The following is a 24,499-nucleotide window of genomic DNA, read 5'->3' on the forward strand; positions in this document are numbered from 1 at the left end:
TTTCTTACGGCCCTTACTACCCAAAGCACCATCAATCACCTACAGGAGAGCACCCAATCTCCGTAACATTCTAGCACCCAGCAATCTACTGTATGTATACCAAAAACCAACCAACCAACTACCCAGCAATCACAGGAGCCTGGCTGTTTCCCCTGCAATAAAAATCGCTGCACAGCATGTCAATTTATGTACTTCTGCTCATCATTCATTTCCTCCAGCATGGGTATCCACTATCCCATAAAAAAACACTTCAACCGTGAATCAAAATACGTTATTTATCTGATCTCATGTCCATGCCATCTCCAGTACGTGGGGAGGACTACCCAGCTGGCCCGTAGCAGAATCAGACAGCATAAACAAAATATCACTAACAAATCCCCCCTCCACAGTGTATCACGGCACTTCTGCACTCACCACGACAACAACCCACAATTTTTTAATATTAGATTGATCGACTCAGTGGATGCAAAAATACCAAATGCGTTTGAACAGCTCAAGAAGTACGAAATGTACTGGATTCAAACTTTAAAAACCCTCACTCCAGAGGGGTTGAATGAAGTTTTATTGAAATTCCACTAAGCACCCCACATACCATTTTTCTTTTAACCTGGCCGCTCTCTTTTAGCCTTCTTTTTAAACCTGCTTATTAAAGGAATACTATCGATGTATGCATTTATTTTTAAATGCTGTATGTTGTAGCACACATTAGGACAAGTACTAGGAGCAATTTGATTCCTCACACAGCTGTTCCTCTCAGCTGTAAAATCCTCCGTCAGTTTTGGCGTCAGTGTTGGATACAAAATGTATCTAAATACTGAAGGCTCCCAGGGGGCTAGACCATGTCTCTGCACAGGGGAGTTGCTATCAACTCCTCAGTTTATAGTTTAATTATCACCTTGCTGAAAGAATCTTATTGATATGGTGGTAAGGGGTTAAAGATTCTAGCAATGTGTGCTTATCGATGGGGATTTGAGTTTCAGAAACCAAATTTCATCTGTAGTTAAATCTTCCTACTTTCATCTGAAGAACATTGCAAAGATTAAACATCTGATTCCCCCAGAGGATCTTCCAGCCCTAGTTCACGCCTTCATCACATCACGGCTGGACTACTGCAATGCCCTTTATGCTGGCCTCCCCAAAAAGGACCTGTGTCGCCTGCAATTAGTGCAGAATGCTGCTGCCAGATTGCTAACAAACCAGCCTCGCCACTGTCACATTACACCGATCCTTTGCTCACTGCACTGGCTACCAGTAGAATGGAGAATACTCTTCAAGATTGGACTGCTGACATTCAAATCCCTGCACAATCTGGGCCCTGGACACATGAAGGACTTGCTGAAGCTGCACCACACCTCTCACAACCTCAGATCAGCAAGTTCTATAAACTTGGTCACTCCCAGAGTGCACCTCAAAAAATCTGGAGATAGAGCCTTCTGTCATGCTGCCCCTACTCTTTGGAACTCCCTGCCACACCCAGTAAAGACAGCACCATCCCTGGAGCTATTCAAATCCAGACCAAAAAGCTACCTGTTTAGCCTGGCATTTCCGGACTTATAAAATTCTTCCTCTGTACCACGATGGTCTGAGCCATGCTTATGCGCTTTGAGTCCTATGGGAGAAAAGCGCTCTACAAATGTTATTTGTTGTTGTTCTATTCTTAATGTTATTCATCTTATTTATTTATTGCTTCACATCTTGTAAATTACAAAAAAAAAACAAAAAATGTATTTTGTTATAATACCTTGGGCCACTAGATGGCAGCAAAGTACCTTTCACACTAAAACCCTCACTCTTTGAAAATTCTAAGTTATTTGCCCTTTATATTTCTTTTTAATTTGATTCTAGTTATATATCTAATTGATTCTAGTTACATTAATCCATTTTTCACAACCATAATTGGGCCCTCTCGCCCACTAGCAATATGGACACTCCTGCAGTGTTTAATAGCACTGCACTTGCGCATTAGGTGTATCAAGACGCGAACCGAGGCGCTGTACAACCATCCGGCGCGATGACATCATTGTACCCCAAGTGATGCGTCAATATTGATGCATGCGCACTTACTATACACGCATGGTGCGCCATTATCGTCACACCACATAGCTAAACCCGCCTACTGGCAGCGGATTGGTTTTCAACCCGCTGCCGTCACGCATACCGGACGCATACGCCTTCTACATCTCTCGTAATGCGCCGTTTTCAGCGCACCAACCATACCTATACAGGTGGTAGCAGCCCTATGGCTGCCCACACTGGTACCTGGACACACACCCCGCCCATCCACATGGCAGCAGCCCACTGGCTACCTGCCCGGTTGCCCCGGCACCCATTACTACTGAAATTCTGGTGAGGTTTTCCTTTACGTATATCGTCACATTGTACTTTATTTCCCCTACACGCTGCCACATCTCTTTGATAAGTTCATAGTCACCATTTAATTTCTTTGTAATAAACTTAGTTCTACCACAGCCCAGGTCCCATTATCTTATAGTCGGCACTAGTTTCTATGCTATAGTACCCCTTTTTGATTTAATCTCCATTCTGGGTATACAGTTCTTCAGAACAACACCGGGACATATGTTTCTATTTAACATTCCCTATACTGTACATTTTAATGCTTTTTAACTGCAGTGATTATTATAGCGTTGTTTACTGTTTACTGTTTCTTGTTTATAGTTGTCCCTACTTTATTGCCTGCGAATCGCATTGCATCTTTGGGGTACCATATAATAAATGTGTTTGTTATTATTCAGACAGTCTTTCATGTCTGGTTTCTGGAGGTAAGTCCACCACTTCCTCCTAGCAAATTTTATAGCTTTTATCCAATTTTATCCTGCTGGCGCCTCTGTTTCTCACACAAAAATACAAATATTACATACCTGTATATAAGAGGTTGGCGCCCACAGTACCTGATAGCAGGAATTCTCTGGGGGATGTTTTCCTAATCATACAATGCTGATACTGAGATACATAAATATAAGACAAAATCTCATACAGGCACTTCAATCCATAAACAACTGTACAATCCCCAACAGTAATGTCAGATGCAGTTCATAAAATCAACGGTCTCGACTTAAACATACTGTACGCCAGTGGGATTTTAGCTCCTCGGATCAACTATATAATATCCTCATACAGTCCCAGAGTGGGCTCTTCAGATAGACAGCCTCCACCTCACCCTAGTAAGCGACTCACCATGTGTGAAGATCTACTGACAGATCTGATCAAGCCTTGGGACCATTCCTAGGTCATCCCTCACTACTCTGGCTTTATCTTGATACCCTTCTTCACACTGCTATCACCTTCTCATCACCATTCCCTAATAAAAAGGCCTCATATAGTGTAATACTGCTAATATTTATAAAAAAAAATAAAATTCCATTGCACTCACATGTCCCATAAAATATAATGGGCACAGAGTTTAATACCGGCTTTCCCCCATTCTGTTGCTTTTTCTAGAAGCGCCAGTACCCACACGTGCTTGGTCAGTCTCGTCCCTCCTCCTTCGCTTCGGGTGCTCGCTGCCTCTTTGCGTGTCTTTCCGTCTAGGTCTCTTCCACCTCTAGGCTCTGTGTCTAGGGTCCCTGCTGCCTGAAAGTGTCTGTGCAGAACGCTATTGCAGACGGGAATGTGAGCAAGGATATACGCGTGGCCAGAGCAGCACAGGTGCAGTGGCCCGCTGACTCCCAGTCAGCGAAACTGAAACGAAACCGTGGAAGGGAAACGGGGGGGTCATAGAGTACCAGTGCAGGCACAGGACAGCTGAAGGGGGCTGGTAGAAGCACCAGGTCAGTGAAACTTTTTTTTCAGCTGGCTTAAGTATCCCTTTAATAAACTAGGGTGAGTTTAATTTGCCTTCTTAAAATAGAAGAAATTTGTGATAATTCAGCTTTACGTGAGCAACGGTGCTTTCCCAGGATGCATCACTGAGTCCTGAATGTTCAAATTATCTCTCTATACCCCAGAAGCCAGACTCACATCCAGAACCTCTGGTGTACAGCAGCAAGCCTATAGTTTATATGTTTTACAGAGCCACATCAGTCCATTGCAGGGATTAAAGATGATTGGTACCAACCAATCATCTTCTGCTTTCTTAGAAAAAGTCTCTTTCTCCTTTCCCCTGCATGTTTTTGTAACTACTCAATTGAACATGTGACCCTACTCAAAGTTGCAGTAGGGAAACAAACAGAAACCTCTGAAGCAGAAATCCAGACATGATTAATGACCTGACAGAGGTCTCTCAACTTTCCACACTCTATTGAAAAGTAAAATAAAATGTGTCTGGTGTTCCACTTTAAGTTTATTCTTTCTTTTTTATTTAAACCACCATAGGGTAAAAGGTGCAATTTTACAGTTTAAAAGCTTACTACAAAAATGGAAAGCTATACAAAATATAAGCAACTTCATAAATAAATATAATAGTGCATTTTTAGGTGTTTATATATATAAAAAAAGGAAACACTATTAATGCTGACCTGAAGCAATGAAATAATTTGACCAATATTCAAAAACAAGATAAAAACAACATTTTTTTCTTTCAAATGATCCGTAAGTGGCAAACTGCCAGATAAAGTTGTCTTGAAGTGACACTAACTTGCAGAAAAATAGTTAATGATCAGGTGCAGCTCCAGATATGCTTGGATGCAAGTTAACCAATATCATATAAATTAGAAATAGCAAACCGGTATTTAAACCTAGTATACTGTACTTCTAAATGTGAATCTCCATTTCTCCAGTTTGCAAAGAATCTTGTAACTCAAAATGTTTTCCTGTTGTGTCTGAGCAGATGAGAAATTATAAAGACTAATACAACAATTTAACGCTTCACAGAAACAGTGTATATCATTACTCCTCTGTAGCCAAGCACACTAATTAATATTTATTGCACCTGTCAAACCAGTAGCCGTGGTCAATCCATTGCCGCAGCAGTTCAATGGGAGGCTGGGCACCATATTTCTCCTTGGCAGGCATGTTTAGGTCATCAACAAAGACAAAAGCTTGTTTCCCCAGTGGAGCACCGTACACCCTCTTCTTTCGTCTGTAAAATTAAACCATTAATTTACTTCATGTTAATTTTCAGCTAACTTTTAACACAAAACTAGAAGGGGGGAAAACACATTTAAGTGAATCCTAAGTTACATCATTGTTAGCAACAATTTAAGCCTCAACAATCTATGACCTCTGGGCTTTATCAGATGTGCCTTAAAGGTCACCTAGCATTGTGCGGCGATGGTTATAAATCCACAAGGAATTTAATCAAAGGTGGCAGGGCATTCTGAGGTAAATAAGCTTCCTGAACTATTGCGGCTAGAACCTTTGTTAAGCACTGACAAGAAAAGTGAATAGCAGGCAGTAGGATTAATCAAACACTGAGAAATGTAACCAACAGACTTCAGCTTATCTGACAATACAAAGAAAGGTTTTAATTTGTAAGCCTCGAGGGTAATTGTTTTCACATACTTAAATGTTGTTTAAGTTGGTAAAATAGACTAAAACTTAGAAAGTGATGTATTTAGAAAGAAAGTATCATAAAAACAATAGAATATAGTACAAGAATACTCTGTTCCTTGGAGACATGGAAATAGTTGCTGTCTCATTTTATTTTAATTACAGTTCAGATGTCAAATGAAGCATTGAACAACTAATGGAAAAATGAAACTCAAGTGCAAGAAAGTCTTTCTTTCTCAAGAACAAGTTCACAAAGTTCTACAATTAAGAATTTGAGCTGTCTTCCTTGCTGACCATTCAGCAAACCAAATTCCAGTTTTAGGTGTTTTTTTTTTTAATGGCAATGAACTAAGGACCTCTTTGCCCTACATGGCTTCACTTTTCATAAATATGGCAAATCTGAGTCTGCTTACTACTGATGTTTTTTTTTTTTAAAGTTGGGATAAATGCAAACATTTGCAAATTAAGTGAAACGTATTTAATTGCAAGTAGTGCCAATACAACATAGCAAATACTGATATTGAGAATTGTTTTCTACTAGTATTCTACACTTTTCATCTTTTGTTTGAAAAAAAAAACATTTCAGTACTCTGCAACTGAAAAAGTACCAAAAAGTTGGTGAAAAATAATGCCAACATTATTCTGAACAGTTTTTTGCTTGCTGGTGGCTTAAAATGCATTTTATTAATAAGATGTGAATTATCACCTAGGAGAAAACTTAGGAGATAAAGTGAATTGGATTGGGGCCATTTACTACATTTTGCATCACCTCTTCTTTAAAGAGACCCTGTAATGAAAAAAAAAAACACTAGGGGATACTTACCTTGGGAGGGGGAAGCCTCAAGATCCCAATGAGGCTTCACCATCCTCTGTAGCTTGGAGGAATACAGCGCTGGCTCCCCCAAAATCTCCTTGACAAATCCTAATGAGTGGTGAACCTGCGCAGACAAAATCTACCTACCGTGATTCAGCACAGGTGCAGTAGCTGCTCTTCATTCGGGCTGAGGTGGAAATAGTTGAGCCCAATTGTATCTGCTCTACTGGGCAGACGCAAAGGACTCACGCCTGCGCATTAGACCAGATACGTTTGGACTCGGCTATTTTCGCCTTACTCTAACCAAAGGGCTACTGCACCTGCGCTGGATCACTGTAATTAAATATTTACATGGTCGATGTTTGGGGGTCTGCAGTGCTGGATTGCCGGGACAGCGGAGGATGGTGAAGCCTCGTTAGGATACAGAGGCTTCCTCCTCCCGAGGTAAGTATCCCCCCCCAGAGGGTTTTGTTTAGTTACAGGTTTTCTTTAAAGAGACACTGAAGCGAAAAAAAATATATGATATAATGAATTGGTTGTGTACTATGAATAATTACTAGAAGATTAGCAGCAAAGAAAATATCCTCATTTTTATTTTCAGGTATACAGTGTTTTTTCTAACATTGCATCATTCTCTAATATGTGCAGATTACACAACACTCAGCATTCAAAATGATTCTTTCAGAGCAGTCTGTGAACTAATGACCTCTCCTCTGGCAGAGAAAAAGTAATTAGTTCACTTACAGTTGAGATAATAAAAGTCAGATAACAGCCCTCTCCACGACTTTGAAAGTCGTAGAGATTAATGGCTTTTTTGCATAGAGATAACAACTAGAGTTTCTTAAAGAGACTCCGTAACAAAAATTGCATCCTGTTTTTTATTATCCTACAAGTTCCAAAAGCTATTCTAATGTGTTCTGGCTTACTGCAGCACTTTCTGCTATCACAGTCTCTGTAATAAATCAATGTATCTTTCCCCTGTCAGACTTGTCGGCCTGTGTCTGGAAGGCTGCCAAGTTCTTCAGTGTTGTGGTTCTGCTATGAACTCCCCCTTCCAGGCCCCTCTATGCACACTGCCTGTGTATTATTTAGATTAGGGCAGCTTCTCTCTTCTCTCTTATCTTTTACAAGCTGGATAAATCGTCCTCGGAGCTGGCTGGGCTTTCACATACTGAGGAATTACAGACAAAGGCAAAGCTGTTTGCAGGAAGAAAAGAGCAGCCTGAAACTTCAGTGCATGAGAGCTGAAAGGGGGAAAGAAACACACAAATGATCTCTTGAGATTCAAAAGGAAGGGTGTATACAGCCTGCTTGTGCATGGATGTATTTTCTATGTGTGGACATTCTGTACATCAACCTACTTCCTGTTTTGGTGGCCATTTTGTTTGTTTATAAACAAACTTTTTAAAACTGTTTTTAACCACTTTTAATGCGGCGAGGAGCGGCGAAATTGTGACAGAGGGTAATAGGAGATGTCCCCTAATGCACTGGTATGTTCACTTTTGTGCGATTTTAACAATACAGATTCTCTTTAACTCTTCCTGTACTGGAAACAATTAGACTGATATATCTGATCTTAATGTTTTATTTCTTAGCTGTACTACACATACAAATCATAATACCATAATTTTATTTTTCGCTTCAGTGTCTCTTTAAACAGTAAAAATGCAAACACCAAGGAGATCAATTTCAATTGTTCCGACACTGAAATGTTGCATCATTATTGCATGATTTAAGATTGTAGCGGTTCAAGGTCTTTTTTTGTCATATTTTTTACTTTATAATGTGATATTTTTTTTCAGTGGTTGATATTCTGGGCTGCAGGTAGGCCTCACTATCGCCTGGATTATTTTACTACAGAGCTATGCTGCTGTAATACGTGCAAATGTTTCGCATTTTCTTACTGAATATTTAAGCTGATCATTTCATGTTTGATTTGACAGATATTTAGTCAAACATCTCCAAATGTACCACCATAGCCCAAATCCAGACACTATTAAAATCAATGTTGAAACATTCTGGTGTTGTGTGAAGCCCCGTGGAAGGTGACAACAGCAGCCAATAGTATTACAATGACATGACAAGCCCACCACATCCCTGGAAATATATTGGTGTTTTATGAAAGTGGTAACAACTTGGCACCGTAATCGTAAGGACCATATCATATTGGTTTAAGGTCGATGATGGAACAAAATCCCACTAACTACAGCTTTGGAGGTCACTTTACTGTATGTTTAACATGGTGCAGATGGACTTGCTAAAGGACATTTATGATTGGCAGCCCATAGGAGTATTCAATTTGTAATTTTTTGCATCACAAATTGCAAAGAATGACAAAAAAATACCAGAAATCAGAAAAACAATCTTGTAATTAGTCCTAGATTACAAAAAAGATTTTTGCAGGAAAATTATACATTCTCTGACTAGTCCTACTGCTTCTGAGTAGTGATGGGCGAACAGTGTTCGCCACTGTTCGGGTTCGCCCGGATTTTGGCCTGTTCGGGTTCGGTTCGGCACCCCCCGAACACCTCATGGTGTTCGGGAGGGTGTTCGGGCACGCTGCCCGAACCCGAACAAGCCTTCTTTGTTCGGCCGAACACAGCCGTGTCCGGCCGAACATAGCCCCCTATAGGGTCCCAGCATAAAGGGAGAGCATGCCCCGAGCGCGGGGGCAGAAATGCCCCCCACCCCTCCCCGCTAAGCTCTCCCTTTTGCCGGTTCCCTATACTGTTAAATTTAAGCCCCCCAAAAGTACCTGAGGAGGAGGGCAGGAAGCGGGCAGCCGGAGATGCTAGGCGCTAGTACGATCTGGTACTTCCGCCCTCTCTTGACGCACTTCCTGTTTACATTTGAAGTCGCGTCAAGAGAGCGCAGAAGTACCGCGATGACGTGTACGAGGGTACGTGTCATCATGTAGATGACGCGTACCCTCGTTCGCGTCATCGCGGTACTTCTGCGCTCTCTTGATGCGACTTCAAATGTAAACAGGAAGTGCGTCAAGAGAGGGCGGAAGTACCAGATGGTACTAGCGCCTAGCATCTCTGGCTGCCCGCTTCCTGCCCTCCTCCTCAGGTACTTTTGGGGGGCTTAAATTTAACATTATAGGGAACCGGCAAAAGGGAGAGCTTAGCGGGGAGGGGTGGGGGGAATTTCCGACCCTCCCCCCGCGCTCGGGGCATGCTCTCCCTTTATGCTGGGACCCTATAGGGGCCCCAAAGGGACATGTTCGGGTTGGGTTCGGGGTTCGGCTCGAACATGCCGAACATCAGGGGCATGTTCGGCCGAACCACACCGAACCCGAACATCCAGATGTTCGCCCAACACTACTTCTGAGTTCTGTGATTGGGCTAAAATTACGATAGCTGCGGTAAATAGGATTTACGTAAAATTCTGATTTCTGTTTTCCAAATTCCAATGTTGATTTTGGATCGGAAAAGTGGAAATTTTGGATCGGAAATGTGGAAATTTCAATTCCGCAGGATCCAAATGAGCATCCCTACCTGCCGGTAACTCGGTCAGCAGAGTACAACAGCTAAAACTCTGTCCCTTCTATGTCTTTTTCAGGGATGTCCAGGAATGAAGTACCTGGAATGGTGTGTTTGGCATGCATGTTTATGTGTGTGTTTATAAAGGCAGTCTATGGGTATGTGCACAATAAGGGTTATTTCAGGGACTCCCAGCAGCAATGACACCATCTTTGAACACACCTAAACACATTCTAAAGGAATGCCAGTAAAAATGTTCTCTCGTGATATAAGCTCCAGATCCTGTCAGTTTAGCAAAAGTATTAGCTGTGTGTTGGAATGCAACCCCTTTCCTAGCCATTGGGAAGTTATACGTAATAGTTCTACGTAGTGATAGTTTTTCTCAGTGCAAGAGGGGATGACCCTCTTGCACTGAGAAAAACTATCAAGGATAAGGAATTCTAAAAAATGTCATGGATATTTTGTATAGTTATTTGTTCCAGATTCATAGATTCCAGATTTTACCATCTCTTGTCTGTTTATTTATTGGTCTTCAGTTTCTTGTATTAGTGGTAGCTTTGCTTTTTTATGCTGGAAATCTTGACTGCTAAATGACACTTTCATTTGTACACTAAAATAGCCCTGCAAAGACCAAGGCTTACATTCTTTAAGACAGTTCTCATTTTCTTGATATGTTCCAATGCCTCTGTGTGCAATAACGTAGCTGTGCAAATAAACCACAGAGCCTCACAAGACGTGATTCACTGAACAAACTGCAAGACAAAATTCTCTTAGGATGGGATAAAGCTATATTATTTATGATCGTACAAGCATTAACAACCGGGCAGAATATGTGCAACTTCAGTATGGTGTTCCTGAATTACTTAATAGTTTATGAGCTGATGTGACTAGCTGTTGTGCTAAGGGTATAAAAGCTCCAGTCTGGTCTTGACATTTGTGAATTTAACTTACAGAAAACGACCTCAAATAGTTTTGACTCAGGTTTAACTCTGCGTAATTATATACTAATACTGTGAGCCACTGCGATCCATAGCGAATACATCTTCCCACTATTCCAAAACTGTTAAAATATTGCAAAATACAGTAATTTTTTAAATGACTTTAGTAAACTAGAATACATAAAAGTTGTTGTGGTGTAGTTTTTCTAGAAACTGTATGCTATATTTTTCTCATGTAAGTTAGCTAATAAAGAAGAAACTCCGTTATCTAAGAACTACAGGTTTAGAAAATGCCGGATAATAGCATTTTTGGATTGTTTCATAGTTAACATTAATTCTAACTATTTAATACTGTACTTTACCCCCAAAGGCGTATCTACAGGGGTGCAGGTATGGCATGTGCCACCTGCACTACTGGAGGCACTGCTCCATAGCATCTTTGGTATTTCCATGCAGATACTAGTTTTTATCTGCGGGAAATTCTGCTGCCTGGTTACATCTTTTGGGGAGACAAGCTTCCTGTTATTTGGGGGTATGTTTAGGCTGACCTATTGCGATACTCCATTCTTATAGGTCATGCTTCACTTCCACTTGGACACAATCAATTCAACCAAGACTACACGTTAAACTTTATGGAAGTGTGCCTTCCCCATGTGAATTTTAGTGTTTGCCGTAGGCACTGTGTTTCCTAGATTCACCTCTGTATTCTCCATACAATGCCTGTACCATACATTTTTGATCAATGTTGAAATACAATCGATAAACTTTCAGTAATTTTCATAGCAGTGGTAGAGAGTTTACTGGGTAGGCAGTGGATTAGTGTCATCAGGCTATGATAATGTAGCTGAGACAGGGTCAGAGGAAATGGATGTCGGTTGCTTGAGAGTTCTGGTTAACCGAGCACAAAAAAACAGATTCTACCGTAGAAAGTAAACTTGATGTAATACTCAAGCAGGATTAATATGTATTTTTATCAACATCATTGGAATCTCACCCACACTGAAAAGTAAGGGTAAGATAACAAGATTTAGACAACGTTCTGGCCACAAAAGTGATGGAAAAGTTGTTTCAAGGGGTCTGTCATCTGGACTGTGGCATGCCAGAGGGGGATGCATGCCAAAAGACCCACCAAAAGTAAAAGTAATTGACGCAGGGTCAGGTTTTAATCCCTTAAAGAGGAACTGTAACATGAAAACGTCCCCTGGAAGGGTACTCACCCCGGGTGGGGGAAGCCTGAGGATCCTAATGAGGCTTCCCACGCCGTCCTCCGTCCCTCGGGGGTCGCGCTGCAGCCCTCCGTACAGTGGTGAACATCATTATTTACCTTCCCGGCTCCAGAGCAGGCGCTCTGACAGCTGTCGGCTCCGAAGTAGGCGGAAATACCCGATCGTCGTCGGGTCTGCTCTACTGCGCAGGCGCAAGTCTCCGGCGCCTGCGCAGTAGAGCGGACCCGACTGAGATCGGGTATTTCCATCTACTTCGGAGCCAACAGCAGCCACAGCGCCCCTGCTGGAGCCTGCAAAGGTAAATATTGAAGTCACAGTCGGGTCTGTCGGCGGCTGTTCGGAGGGCTGCAGCGAGACCCCCGTGGGACAGAGGATGGCGTGGGAAGCCTCATTAGGATCCTGAGGCTTCCCCCACCCGAGGTGAGTACCCCAGGGGCGTTTTTTAATGTTACAGAGTCTCTTTAAGGCCAGAAATCACATTACATTCAGAGCACAGCTATGGGTGCACACAGCTGTGCACATCTATGGGTGTCAGTGGGCTGTGGAGTGTCACACACAGAGAAATGCAATAGTACTATCAGAATACAGTGGAAAATAATGCACATGAGTGGTACTGTGCTTGTTACTAATGTGGCAAACAATAGCAGTAGTACTATGCACAACTCTGAGTGGGTGCCAGTGGGAGTGTCACACACAGCGAGATATATACAATAGTTCTATCAGTAAAAAACAAAACAAAGTACTTGAGTGGTACTGTGCCTGCAACTTAAAGAGAATCTGTATTGTTAAAATCGCACAAAAGTAAACATGCCAGTGCGTTAGGGGACATCTCCTATTACCCTCTGTCACAATTTCGCTGCTCCCCGCCGCATTAAAAGTGGTTAAAAACAGTTTTAAAAAGTTTGTTTATAAACAAACAAAATGGCCACCAAAACAGGAAGTAGGTTGATGTACAGTATGTCCACACATAGAAAATACATCCATACACAATCAGGCTGTATACAGCCTTCCTTTTGAATCTCAAGAGATCATTTGTGTGTTTCTTTCCCCCTGCATCTCTCATGCACTGAAGTTTCAGGCTGCTCTTTTCTTCCTGCAAACAGCTTTGCCCTTGTCTGTAATTCCTCACTATGTGAAAGCCCAGCCAGCTCAGAGGACAATTTATCCAGCTTGTAAAAGATAAGAGAGAAGAGAGAAGCTGCTCTAATCTAAATAATACACAGGCAGTGTGCATAGAGGGGTCTGGAAGGGGGAGTTCATACCAGAACCACAACACTGAAGAACTTGGCAGCCTTCCAGACACAGGCTGACAAGTCTGACAAGAGAGAGATAAGTTGATTTATTACAGAGACTGTGAAAGTACAAAGTGCTGCAGTAAGCCAGAACACATTAGAATAGCTTTTTGAACTTGTAGGATGATAAAAAACAGGATGCAATTTTTGTTACGGAGTCTCTTTAATGTGACAACAGCAGTAATGTGCACAGCTGTAGAGTGTCGCACACAAAATAAAGAACAGGAGACTGATGTACTAACTCTCAAAAGGGCCATTTGGGTGCTTTCAGCAAATAGTCAGTGAGGAACAAGAACACAGGCCTAGCTAATGCTTTCCCTACCTATCTGCAGCAAGTCTGACCCTACTCTCACTAACAGCAGCCAGCAGATAATGAATCCAATATGGCCACCGCAACAGTTTTTAATAGGAGGGTAGGGAGTCCAGGAAGGGGTGCTAGCTAATTGGCTGCCATGTGTCTGCTGACTGTGAGGTAAGGGGTCAAAGTTTAGCTACATGATGATGTATATTAGGGGCCGGGTCAAACATGCCAAATGTTCACTGTTCGCTGCTGACGCGAACAACAGAAAATCGTCTGGAGCTGTCCGCCAGCAAACGGTTGGTACCATCTCTAGTTGTGGTGCAATATATTTGAATGTCGCATACACGTACAATTGGTTCTGAGTGCATCCAGTGAGATGCAATCTAACGGACTACAGTATCCCATCGCAGTGCATGCAGTGCATTACCGAGTCTTAAGAGCGGCAGTGAAACATACTTTTTATTGACTGTATGCAGCATTGTATGCTGCACAATGCTAGCATAACATGCGATGCAACATTACTCCTCCATTACGTTGCATTCCTGCTTTTACAAGGAACTCAACGCAGCTCCCACTGTGAACTTAATGTAACCTATTGCCTCTCATTGTAAATGTGCATAAAATAAACCTAAAGAATACAAATTCAATATTTTAAACCCTACATTGCACACAATGCACTATAAAATGCTGTATGTGTTATACTTACCAGCCATACTATCTGTTTTCCATTCTGGAGTTTTTGATATTTGTACACAGGCAGGATACCTCTTTATTGTGTGCAGCTGGAACCTATTTCTCTAGCATGATGTTTGTGATCAACCACTAAATCCAAGGAAGTTAAGGGTCCTTAGGAAACATCAAAACCATGGAACCCAGAATCAATAAAAAGATGTCACAGCCACTAACATGTAATGTTGACTATTTGACAGTCAGTTTAGTTTTTTTTAAATTAGTTTTAGGGGTGTAGTGTATACAGGGCCGGATTTACCATAAGGCACTGTAGGCATGTACCTACAGGCGCCTGGTGATGGAAAGGTGTCTCACGTCACTCCCCAAGTGCCTCCTTCCCTATGCACAATCCTGATTAGATTGTAAATGAGAGGTTACTCATCTGACTTAGCATTCCACTGACTAGATCTACCTTCAACTTGGGCCACCTCTAGCTAGCTAATACTTTGGGTCACCTCTAGCTACTTAATACTAAGTACACCTCTGGCTACTAAATGACACCTGTAGACACCTACGCCGGGCAAGAGAAGTAAGGGAGAAGTGACAGCTGGGCCAAAACTAGTACACTTGCGGTGCGGTTCGGCCGGGGTTTGTAAGTTGAAGGAGGGTGAAGTCTAGGGTGCCAGGACATCTGTGCCTATAGGCTCCTGTGATGTAAATCTGGGAGTGTATAGGTTATTAATGTTATAAAATATATTTACAATAGATATATCAAAGTAATCTGTCTTGCTTGCAATAAACTATAAAGTGACAATTTGGGGATAACTAGACAGACAGTTTTTATATTATTTACATATAGTAAACGTGTTACTTTTTTTTCCCTTACAGCTGTCATTTGATCATTAAGCTTTAAGCTGCTACCTGCTTAAAGGACCTCTCCAGTGAAAAATTAAGTAGTTAAAATCTGGCAGAACTGACAGGTTTTGGACTACTCCATTTCCTCAAGGGATATTCTCAGGTTTTCTTTGTTTTCATAAGTATTTCCTGAATAACAGTTGCTTAGTCTAACTGACAAAATAGTCTGGTATTTTACTAATTTGGCAGGTAAACTGCCATTCAGTGAATGTTTTTGAAAACAAAAGAAAACCTGTAAATCCCCCATGAGGAGATGGACTACTTCAAAACCTGTGGGTTCTGGCAGATTTTAACTGCTTACTTTTTTCACTGGCGTGGTCCTTTAATGCTTAGATGATTGTGGCCACACTAATGTGAGGAATAATAATATGCAATCCCCTTTTCCCAGAATTTTTTCTTTTAACTGATTTGTCCCTCTGAAAAAAATCGTAGTTGAATACATTCAATCAGCTGAACATAAAAATAAGTTCTTTTTTAATTATAGCAGACCGAGCATGAGTACATGCAGTAAAAGTGCAAAAAGAAAAGTGAAGAAAACAGCATATTTCTTTTACAATTACAATCATGACTATATGCACTAAAGTGTACGAAGAAAAAGTGCATGAAGAAAGCAGTAAAAGCAATGTGAAAATGACACACCCGTTACTATGTATCTAACAGCATATGACACAAATTGTATTTCTTGACTACATTCTAAAGCAGCTTCTGAGCTTTGAGATCCTTTTCTTTTTGCTCCCTCGAGCTGTAAGACATCTAAACTCTCTTTACATCCCTTTAATTTTTTTTCCTTTGAAGAATTCATTTTTACTTGTATTATTCATATCCTTCTGCTGATTCACAGTGAAAGGATCAGATCACATTGGATGGATGCTATAGCAAGGTCCACTTAAAAGAGAACATCTCTTTAACCTCCTGAGCGTTACGTGGCTCAGGAGGTGTTGTTACTTTTTGCCTGTTTTTTAAATAAAAGTGCTAAATGGTTGTAAATCCTCTAGCTAGCACTAGGCTAGCTAGAAGTCTCCGGCACCCCCGATCGCAGCCACTCCCCCATTTATACATTACCCAGCCTGGATCCAGCGATCAGCGCAGCCTCCCCGCACAGCTCCGGTCTTCACTATGGGGAGGATCGCAGATGACGTCACGACGTCATGCGCAAACCCAATCCTCCCCATAGAGAGACCAGAGCTGTGCCGGGAGGCTGCGCGATCGCTGGATCCAGGGGGGGTAATGTATAAACGGGGGGATCACGGGGGATCGGCGGGGAGCGGAGGGTGCCAGAGACTCTTACTAGCTAGCCTGGTGCTAGCTAGAGGATTTACAACCATTGGATCAATTTTTTTCTGCACGGGGGACTCCTGGGGCCACAGAGCGGTATGCCCGACACAGTATTGGGCATATCGCTAAGGAAGTTAAAGGTGGCCGTACACGGTAACATTTTCATTTTTTTCGATCAGATAATTTAGTTTGATTATTCCGATCGAATATAAAGATTTTTCCAGCATGTCCGATCAGATTTTGCTGGAAAAAATAATAATCGTTCGAATTTCTTGATAAAAAAAAATAATATTTTCAACTTTCATTCGATTCGATCATTTAGATCGAATAAACGGGAAAATCAAACTTTCTTATTGTATCGTGTATGGGCACCAAAATAGACCAATATGTTAATTTGTATTACTTGTTGATATAGTGAGAGCCCAGTTTTTCATACTGTTAAGAGGTTTGTGTTGGGACTGAGTGATTACCAAGAAGAATTTTTGCCAAGTAAATTATACTAGTTTATAACCATAAAAAGGCATGCTTAAACTAACTAACTTGTTTATTTGATGAATCAGGAGACTGGAAAACCTAGTGGGTATACTAAGAACTTTATAACTACTTTAAACAAAGATAAATGTAGGGTTTAGAAAAGAGCTCAAATACTTAAGGACCACGGACTTAAACCCCCCTAAAGACCTGGCCATTTTTTACAAAATGGGCCACTGCAGCTTTAAAGAGAACCCGAGGTGGGTTCTAATAATCCTATTAGCACACAGAGGCTGGGTCTGCATATAATGCCCAGCCTCTGTTGCTATACTGTCTCCCCCCAGGCCCCCCATGCGCTCTGTTGTCCCCCATAAATAAAATGCCTGCTAGCAAAATGCAGTTAGCAGGCTGTTTACATCCACGCTGTCACTCTCTGCCAATCCCCCGCCACCTCTAAATCGACGCTCCCCGCCTGCGTCCCTCCCCGCTGATTGGGTTCTCTTTAAGGCCTCGCTGCAGGGCCGCACAACTCATCACACAAGTGATTTCCCCCCCTTTTCTTACTACCAACGGAGCTTTCTGGTGGTGGGGTCTGATCTCTCCCCGAATGTTTATTTATTTTTGTCAATATTTATTTATTTTATTTCCTAATAAATTTCCTTTTTTTTTGAAGTCCCTCCCTCCCCCACCAGCCAATCACTATGATCTGCTATCATAGGCTTTAGCCTATGACAGCGGATCACCCCTGAACCTATCAGGGGGACAGTCGAGTCACACGGCTGTCCCCAGTACAGCACTGCCTTAGATCGCAGTTCTGTACTACGTAAATACACAACGGTTTTGCCATCTAAAAGTCTCCTAGCGGCGATAGCCACTGGGAGACTGATGACAGAGTGGAGCTCCGTCATCCAAGCAGAGATGCACGCGCAACGGTGCACGCAATCTCCTGCAAAACACACCCCCAGGACTTTACGCCAATCGGCATTAGGCTGTCTTGGGGAGCCACTGTATTCACGGCCATCAGCGTGACGCTGTCTTAAAGAGGTTAAGGACCAGGGCTTTCTGCAGTGATCGGTGCTGCGTGGGCTCTCCAGCCCGCAGCACCGATCAGGATTGAGCCTAGGCGATCAGACTTCCCCCCCTTTTTTCCCCACTAGGGGGATGTCCTACTGGGGGGGTCTGATCGCCGCCAGCTGTTTGTGATCTGCGGGGGGGGCTCTTCAAAGCCCCCCTCCGCAGCGTTTTCCGCGCTCCCTGCCTTCCCATCCCTCCCTCTCCCTCCATGGGCTGCGCAGGACGGATATCCATCCTGCGCATTAAAGGATAGGCTTCAGCCTATCATATGCCGTCGATCCCCGGCCAATCAGAGGCCGGGGATCGCCGATCTACGTCACGGCGCTGCTGCGCAGCAGCGCCGTATGATGTAAACAGCGGGGATTTCTTCCCTGCGTGTTTACATTTTGCCGGCGAGCCGCGATCGGCGGCTCTCCGCCTGTTCACGGAGACACCCTCCGTGAACTGACATGGAAAGGAGTGGCCGTTTCCATGGTAACCCACTTAAGACCTGCTGACGCCTATGGGCGTTAGCTGGTCCTTAAGTGGTTAAAAGCCCCAGGTAAGTATGGAACCTGAGACACTTCACATCTCAGGTTCCCTGTAAGGATCATGTATCTGGTAAGTGCTCTTATTTTTTAGGTTTTTTTTTTTTCTTTTGTGGTTAAATTAAACATTAAAAAAAATCTAACCATTTAAATGCACTGCTATTTTAATGAATGTAAAACAACAAACATGCAACATTATCTCTCTCAATCACATAAGAAATAATTTCAACAGTCGCTTGTCATTAATAACACTTTTCGTATTTAAATTTCCTCTGTACAGCTTCACTGATGAGAACCTAATAGGATAGGAATGAAGCGTTTTAATGGGGATTAAAATATGATGGTGTGCTAAATAATTAGTGAGACTTTTAATTATTTTGCCACCAGGCCCGCAGCAGTGATAAGTTAGAAGGAAGCAAACACATCCTTTCAACACTTAACATTTTCCAAGCAGCTTGTAACAAGAGTTTTGAAACAAAGGAAGCAAGTGAGACTGGAATACTACCTAGACAGAAAAGAAAATAATCAATTCTCTTTATTAATCTGTTACTTAAAGCTAGTGGAATGCGAAGCATTAAAGTTCTTTTTTCTATTTCTCATAGAGTTACAGTTGTGTTAGAACTCCGGCTGTTCAGTTGGCGAAATGCCTTATGTCACTTACTGTGAGTGTGGGCTGACAGAATGTGGTCATAAGGGAATATTAAAAAAACTCAGTCGTTGTCATCCTGCCATTTTACACATAGTATGGAGTGAAATAAACGACCCTCAAGAAATAAAAAGTGAATATGCCTTGTGAACGTTCCATGTCTGTCTGCCTCTGATTTGTTTCTGCTTTTAATTTAGGAAAACTGCAGTGTTTACGCATTATGGATCAGAAAACAGATCCAAGCAAGCCAGGAAGAACTGTGATGTTAGGTTAAAATCACAGCGATTAGCTAGATATTCTCTCTTTTTTTTTAAATACAATTCTGTGCCAGCGCCACACAGGATGATTCATCCCTCAGCACTTATAGACGAACACTGGTAAGCGCCATTACATTTTAGCAGCACCACATGGCAAGCGCAAGAAATAGTAACATAAAAATATAAGTATATTTATAGGTACATGAGCCCAATTACAGAGATGGACCTGCTCAGCCCGCATCACTGGAAGTCTCTGCAGTCATCATCACACACTTTTCATTGGCTTTAAATAGTCACTTCTCATTAAGTCTATTAGTTCTCTGGCATTATATGTGCAAGCAAATGGGGGGTAATTTAGATATGGCTCCGTTGTTTTAAATAGCACAGGTGACATCAAAGGAACGCTCCAGGAAAAACTAAAAATGACCCTCAGAAAATGAATTGAGCAACCAGAGCCTACCTACTCATATTCAGACGATAATTGTACTTACATGTAAGTATTGTTAACTGTGTGCCCTCTAAGGTGCATCAAAATGCACAGTTAAACCTCCTAGCCAAAATTTCTGGATAAAGAAATCTGGCCACTGCGGCTCAGTGTCCCTCTAATTCACAGTGGCAGTTCTAAACAGGGGGTAGACAGGAACTACTATTCAGGGGCTCCTAACATGAAAGCTGAAGACTGTCAGAGCCCCACCCTCTGTCATCAGTAACTCTGCTCCTCTTCATAAAGGAGACAGGAGATGTCATCTACAGTATGTTGTTTACAACTGCTAATGTGGATTTAAACCTGTGAAAATCCCACAGTGCTCTTTAAGAGAAAATTATAAATATTTGTGCTATTTCCAACCCCAAAGCTGTCCCCGAAGACCCCAAATCGCGTAACTTCTGGCAAACAGCCCTGCCCCCCCCCCACTCCCCCCCCCCCCCCAAAGAAAAAAGTAATTCTGTTTACAAAGCTTAGGCTAAAAATCAATGGAAGGGTGGGGTTACATATCACTATACAGCAATATATAGCTATAAAAAGTTTTTCTAATGCTGAACTAGGATACTTAAGGTATCTTACATAATGTATTCTATTCTGTTATGACATTAATGTTTCACTTTCCTACAATGCCGGTCAGTTAATGAACATAAATGTATAACCTTGTTGATTTTTTTGAGGTAAATAAAACTTATTATCCATTTAATCTGTAAAAAAAAAGGGGGGGGGGTGATTGGCAAGAGCTTACTAGGTAATCAGCAAAAAACGGAGGTCTATAATCTTTTTTTTCATCATTAAAAGATTTTTATTGAATTTTTTAAGAGAATTTGAGTTAACAGAAACAAATGATACATCAAATGAATCAAATCAGTGGTTTAACATGGGTATACAATATTACATGAGTTATAAGCAATATATAGGTAAAGATTACATCAACGCTTCTTAGATGCTAGTGTAGCCTGAGTGATAAGTGGCCTTTCGTACCTTAAATACTCTCAATCCTGACACTTTCAAAACCTGCTAGGTGGCCAGGAGAGGGAATTTAGTGAAAGGCAGATTTATATTTATTCCAGTGATATCAGTGGGCCAGAGCGGGCTGTCACTAGAACATTATTTAGTAATGGAGGCATGTAGTATCATAGAAGACGAAGGAAAGAGAGACTAACTTGAACGCGAAGCATCGCTCATAACTTAGTGTTGATCATAATCTTTAGATCTATAAACTGTAAACTAACTATATGCTAAAAGTTAGCTTTTTATATGATCAAGGTTGTCTATGTCTGTAGCTCTATTTATATTAATGTCCTATTAATAATATCCTGTCTCTCATAGGTGGATGGGGGAGCATTGTAATAGGTTATATTTCTCTTTGTTTTGATACAATCTGTTTTAGGCAGTAGGGCAAAAAATAAAAAAGAGAAAAGTCCCTCAGATCTAGGGTCTGTTTGGGCTTTGGAGGAACTCAGGTAGCAATGCATCACTCAAGGACACCACTCTGTTGGCATGTGGAAATTAGAGTATTCAAGGCCCAGTATACTACTTAAGGCATATTCCATACGAATGTTGTTCTGGGTGTGAAGAAAGAGTTGGTATGGGGGTATTTCTTCCTGTGATTTCCAATTGGAAGTTATTAGGTAAAGAGCGGTGAGTATGAGGTGATATATAGGAGGTCTTATGTGGAGGGGTATATTGTCCTTGCTAACTAAGAGAAGGGCAAATTTGGGGGATAGTATAAAGTCCCTTTTAAAGATTTTGCGAATATGCTTTTCTACCAGGCCCCACAGATTTGAGACTGGGGGGAATTGCCAAAACATATGGAGGTAAGTGCCTACGTGGGTGTTACATTTCCAACAGATTGGAGATATCGATGGGGAAAAAGAGGATATTTGTCTGGGGGTTCTGTACCATGTATACATGATTTTCTTGGTCATATCCCAGTGGGAATTATAATTAGTAAGCTTAGTCACCATTCTGTTAGCTGAGATTAAGTTTTCCGCTGAGATGTTGCTGCTAAGTTCGGCCGACCAAACTTTGGCATATCTACTTAGAGGAAATGATTCCTCACATCTAAGGTGTTTATACCAGATAGAAATGACCCCTTTAAAATGCCCAGTGTAGTTGAGCATGGTTAGGATGTTTGGTGGTAGTGAGGGAATGGGTATTTTAGTAATTTTAATTAAGTGGAAGATTCTGTGGAAAGTAAATAATTCCTTTTGAGGAAGATTATACTGCTTTTGTAGTTCCGAGAATAATTTAAGGTGGGTGTCATTAAAAAGGTCTTGGAGGTGCATTATTCCAGAGTTCGTCCACGTCCTCAGATCCAGATCTTTGGTGAGATGCTTGAGGACTGGTAGCGGAGTAGGAAAATGGATTACATCGTATTGGGGAGATGGATTTTTGACAAAATATTCCCAGGATCTTAGAGAAGCTTGGATAGTGGGATAGAAGGATTGGGGAGGTTTGGCGCCCATCAGAATACTAATTAAAGTATTTTTTAGGTTGTACCCCAGGAGGACCTTGTCTAAGTGGACCCAGGGTTTTAGGGAGGCAGGGTTCCACCATTGTTTCACCATGTCAAGGTTGGATGCGTGGTAGTATCTTTCTATATCAGGTAGGCCCATGCCTCCTTGCTGTTTAGGTAGGGTCATTACTGAGTAGGATGTCCTAATCTTTTTCCCCTTCCAAATAAAGACATTGATACACTTCTTTATTTCTGTAAACTATGATCTTGGAATTAAAATTTGTAGCGTCCGAAGGAGGTACAGGATTTTGGGTAATGTGAATAGTTTAAAGGCCGCTCTTCGGCCCGACCATGAGAGCCAATGTTTGGACATGTTAGTACATTATTTTTTGACCTCTGCTAGGAGGGGCACATAGTTCTGTTTAAATAAATCTGAGGTAGATTTTGTTAGATGTATGCCGAGATAAGTTACTGCGCCGTCTGCCCAAGTGAACTAGAAGATTTTTTTTAAGTTGGGTTTCCATTTCAGAAGAGATGTTTAGTGGTAATACAAAGGATTTGGTGTAATTTAATTTGTATAAGGAGACCGCTGAGAACTGCTCCAGTTCCTTCAAAAGTTGGGGGATTGATATTAGTGGGTTGGAGACTAATAGTGCTACGTCATCTGCAAACATGCTAATTAGGTGGTTGGTGCCATTGATAGATATACCGGTTATGGAAGTATTGGATCTGATTTTCTGAGCTATGGTCTCCATGATTAGGACAAAGATAATGGGGGAAAGGAGGCAGCCTTGGCGAGTGCCGTTGGTGATAGAAAAAGAGTTTGAAATGAACCCAGCAGCGTTCACTTGTGCAGACGGCGCAGAATAAAGAGCCATGATGGCCGACAGGATTGGGCCCGAGAAGCCAAATTTAATCAGAGTGGCTCTGAGGAATTGCCAGTGCACCCTGTCGAATGCCTTCTCCGCATCCAAAGTTAGGAGCAGAGAAGGCATTCGACAGAGCTGCACATGACCCAGAGCTGTAACCATCCTTCTTGTTGCATCCGAGGCTTGACGGCCAGGTGTGAAGCCTACTTGATCTTGGGCCAAAAGGAAAGGAGTATATTTCATCAGTCTATTTGCCAGCAGTTTGGCATACAGCTTTACGTCAGCGTTTTAACAATGAGATCGGCCTGTAATTGGCCATTAGAGATTGATATTTCCTCTGTTTGGGGATGACCGTGATTATTCCTTTTCCTTTTTTTATAGCCCACAGGTATTCCTCTGGTAAAGAGCCAGATGTAGAAAAGTCATTAAATAGGTCTGTCAGGAGGGGGGATAAGGTGGAATTAAAGGTTGTTAGGAATTCATTTCCAAAACCGTCTGGACCGGGTGCTTTATTGCGTAAAAGTGATTTGATTGTGGAAGAGATCCCATCTGTTTTAAAGGGGGAATTAAGGATATCTAGTTGTGTGGAGGATAAAGTTGGGAGGTTATATAAATATTAAACAAAGAAGGTGTTTTCCCAATTAGTTAAAGATGACAATGATGCCACCTAGTGGTCTCATATTCTTATAAAATCAACATTATTAATAGATTGTTATTTGTTATGAAATGCTGCCCTCTGCCGGTGGACATTATATTTATTTTATAAGAAAGACAAAAATATAGACAATGATTTTATATTATTAAGATTTAATATGCAATTATTTCTTATATGATTAATTGTTTTAAGAGGAATTATATAATAAGCTTTATATTTAAATAAGTATATTAGAAGCCCTGTATGTTTTAATAAGCTTTAAATTGCTGAAGGCTCTTGCAGGTCTGTGTTAGTGTCAATCTGACCTGGCAAAGTACCAAGACATTCCAACATAATTAACAGGGAACACTTTATCAGAAATGTGTCATGAATGACATTGTTTAGTCTCCATGTCTGGGTCAGCCAACAGACAAGATGGCTGTTGACGTCCATTTTTAATTACGTGCGTCAGAAATGACCTAAACAAAATGTCAAGCACTCCAAATGACGTTAATTCCCACAAGATGAAGTAATTAAGAATTTATAAACAATAATATTGTGACTTAGGTAATCAAAACATGATAAAGCATTGACGCACGGAAGCTTTAGCCAATCAGAGTCTGGGATTCAGGGAAAGTCCAGATTAGGCAGCCATATTGCCTCCAACCCCTATAAAAGTAGAAGCTGAAAGCTCATAGTTTGCAGAAGCCCAACAA

General features: G+C 41.5%; 1 protein-coding gene across 1 annotated transcript in view; it reads right to left on the minus strand.

Moving 5' to 3' along the window:
• The window catches only part of LOC137562326 (dynein axonemal heavy chain 3-like), a 1,996,682-nt gene that overhangs the window by 764,646 nt on the left and 1,207,537 nt on the right, over window positions 1-24,499 (minus strand). The window contains exon 44 of the mRNA XM_068273663.1: window positions 4,889-5,038. Coding sequence (XP_068129764.1) covers window positions 4,889-5,038 — 150 coding nt within the window. The remainder of the gene's footprint in view (window positions 1-4,888; window positions 5,039-24,499) is intronic.

Source organism: Hyperolius riggenbachi, chromosome 3, assembly GCF_040937935.1.
Source record: "Hyperolius riggenbachi isolate aHypRig1 chromosome 3, aHypRig1.pri, whole genome shotgun sequence".
Lineage (NCBI taxonomy): Eukaryota > Metazoa > Chordata > Amphibia > Anura > Hyperoliidae > Hyperolius > Hyperolius riggenbachi.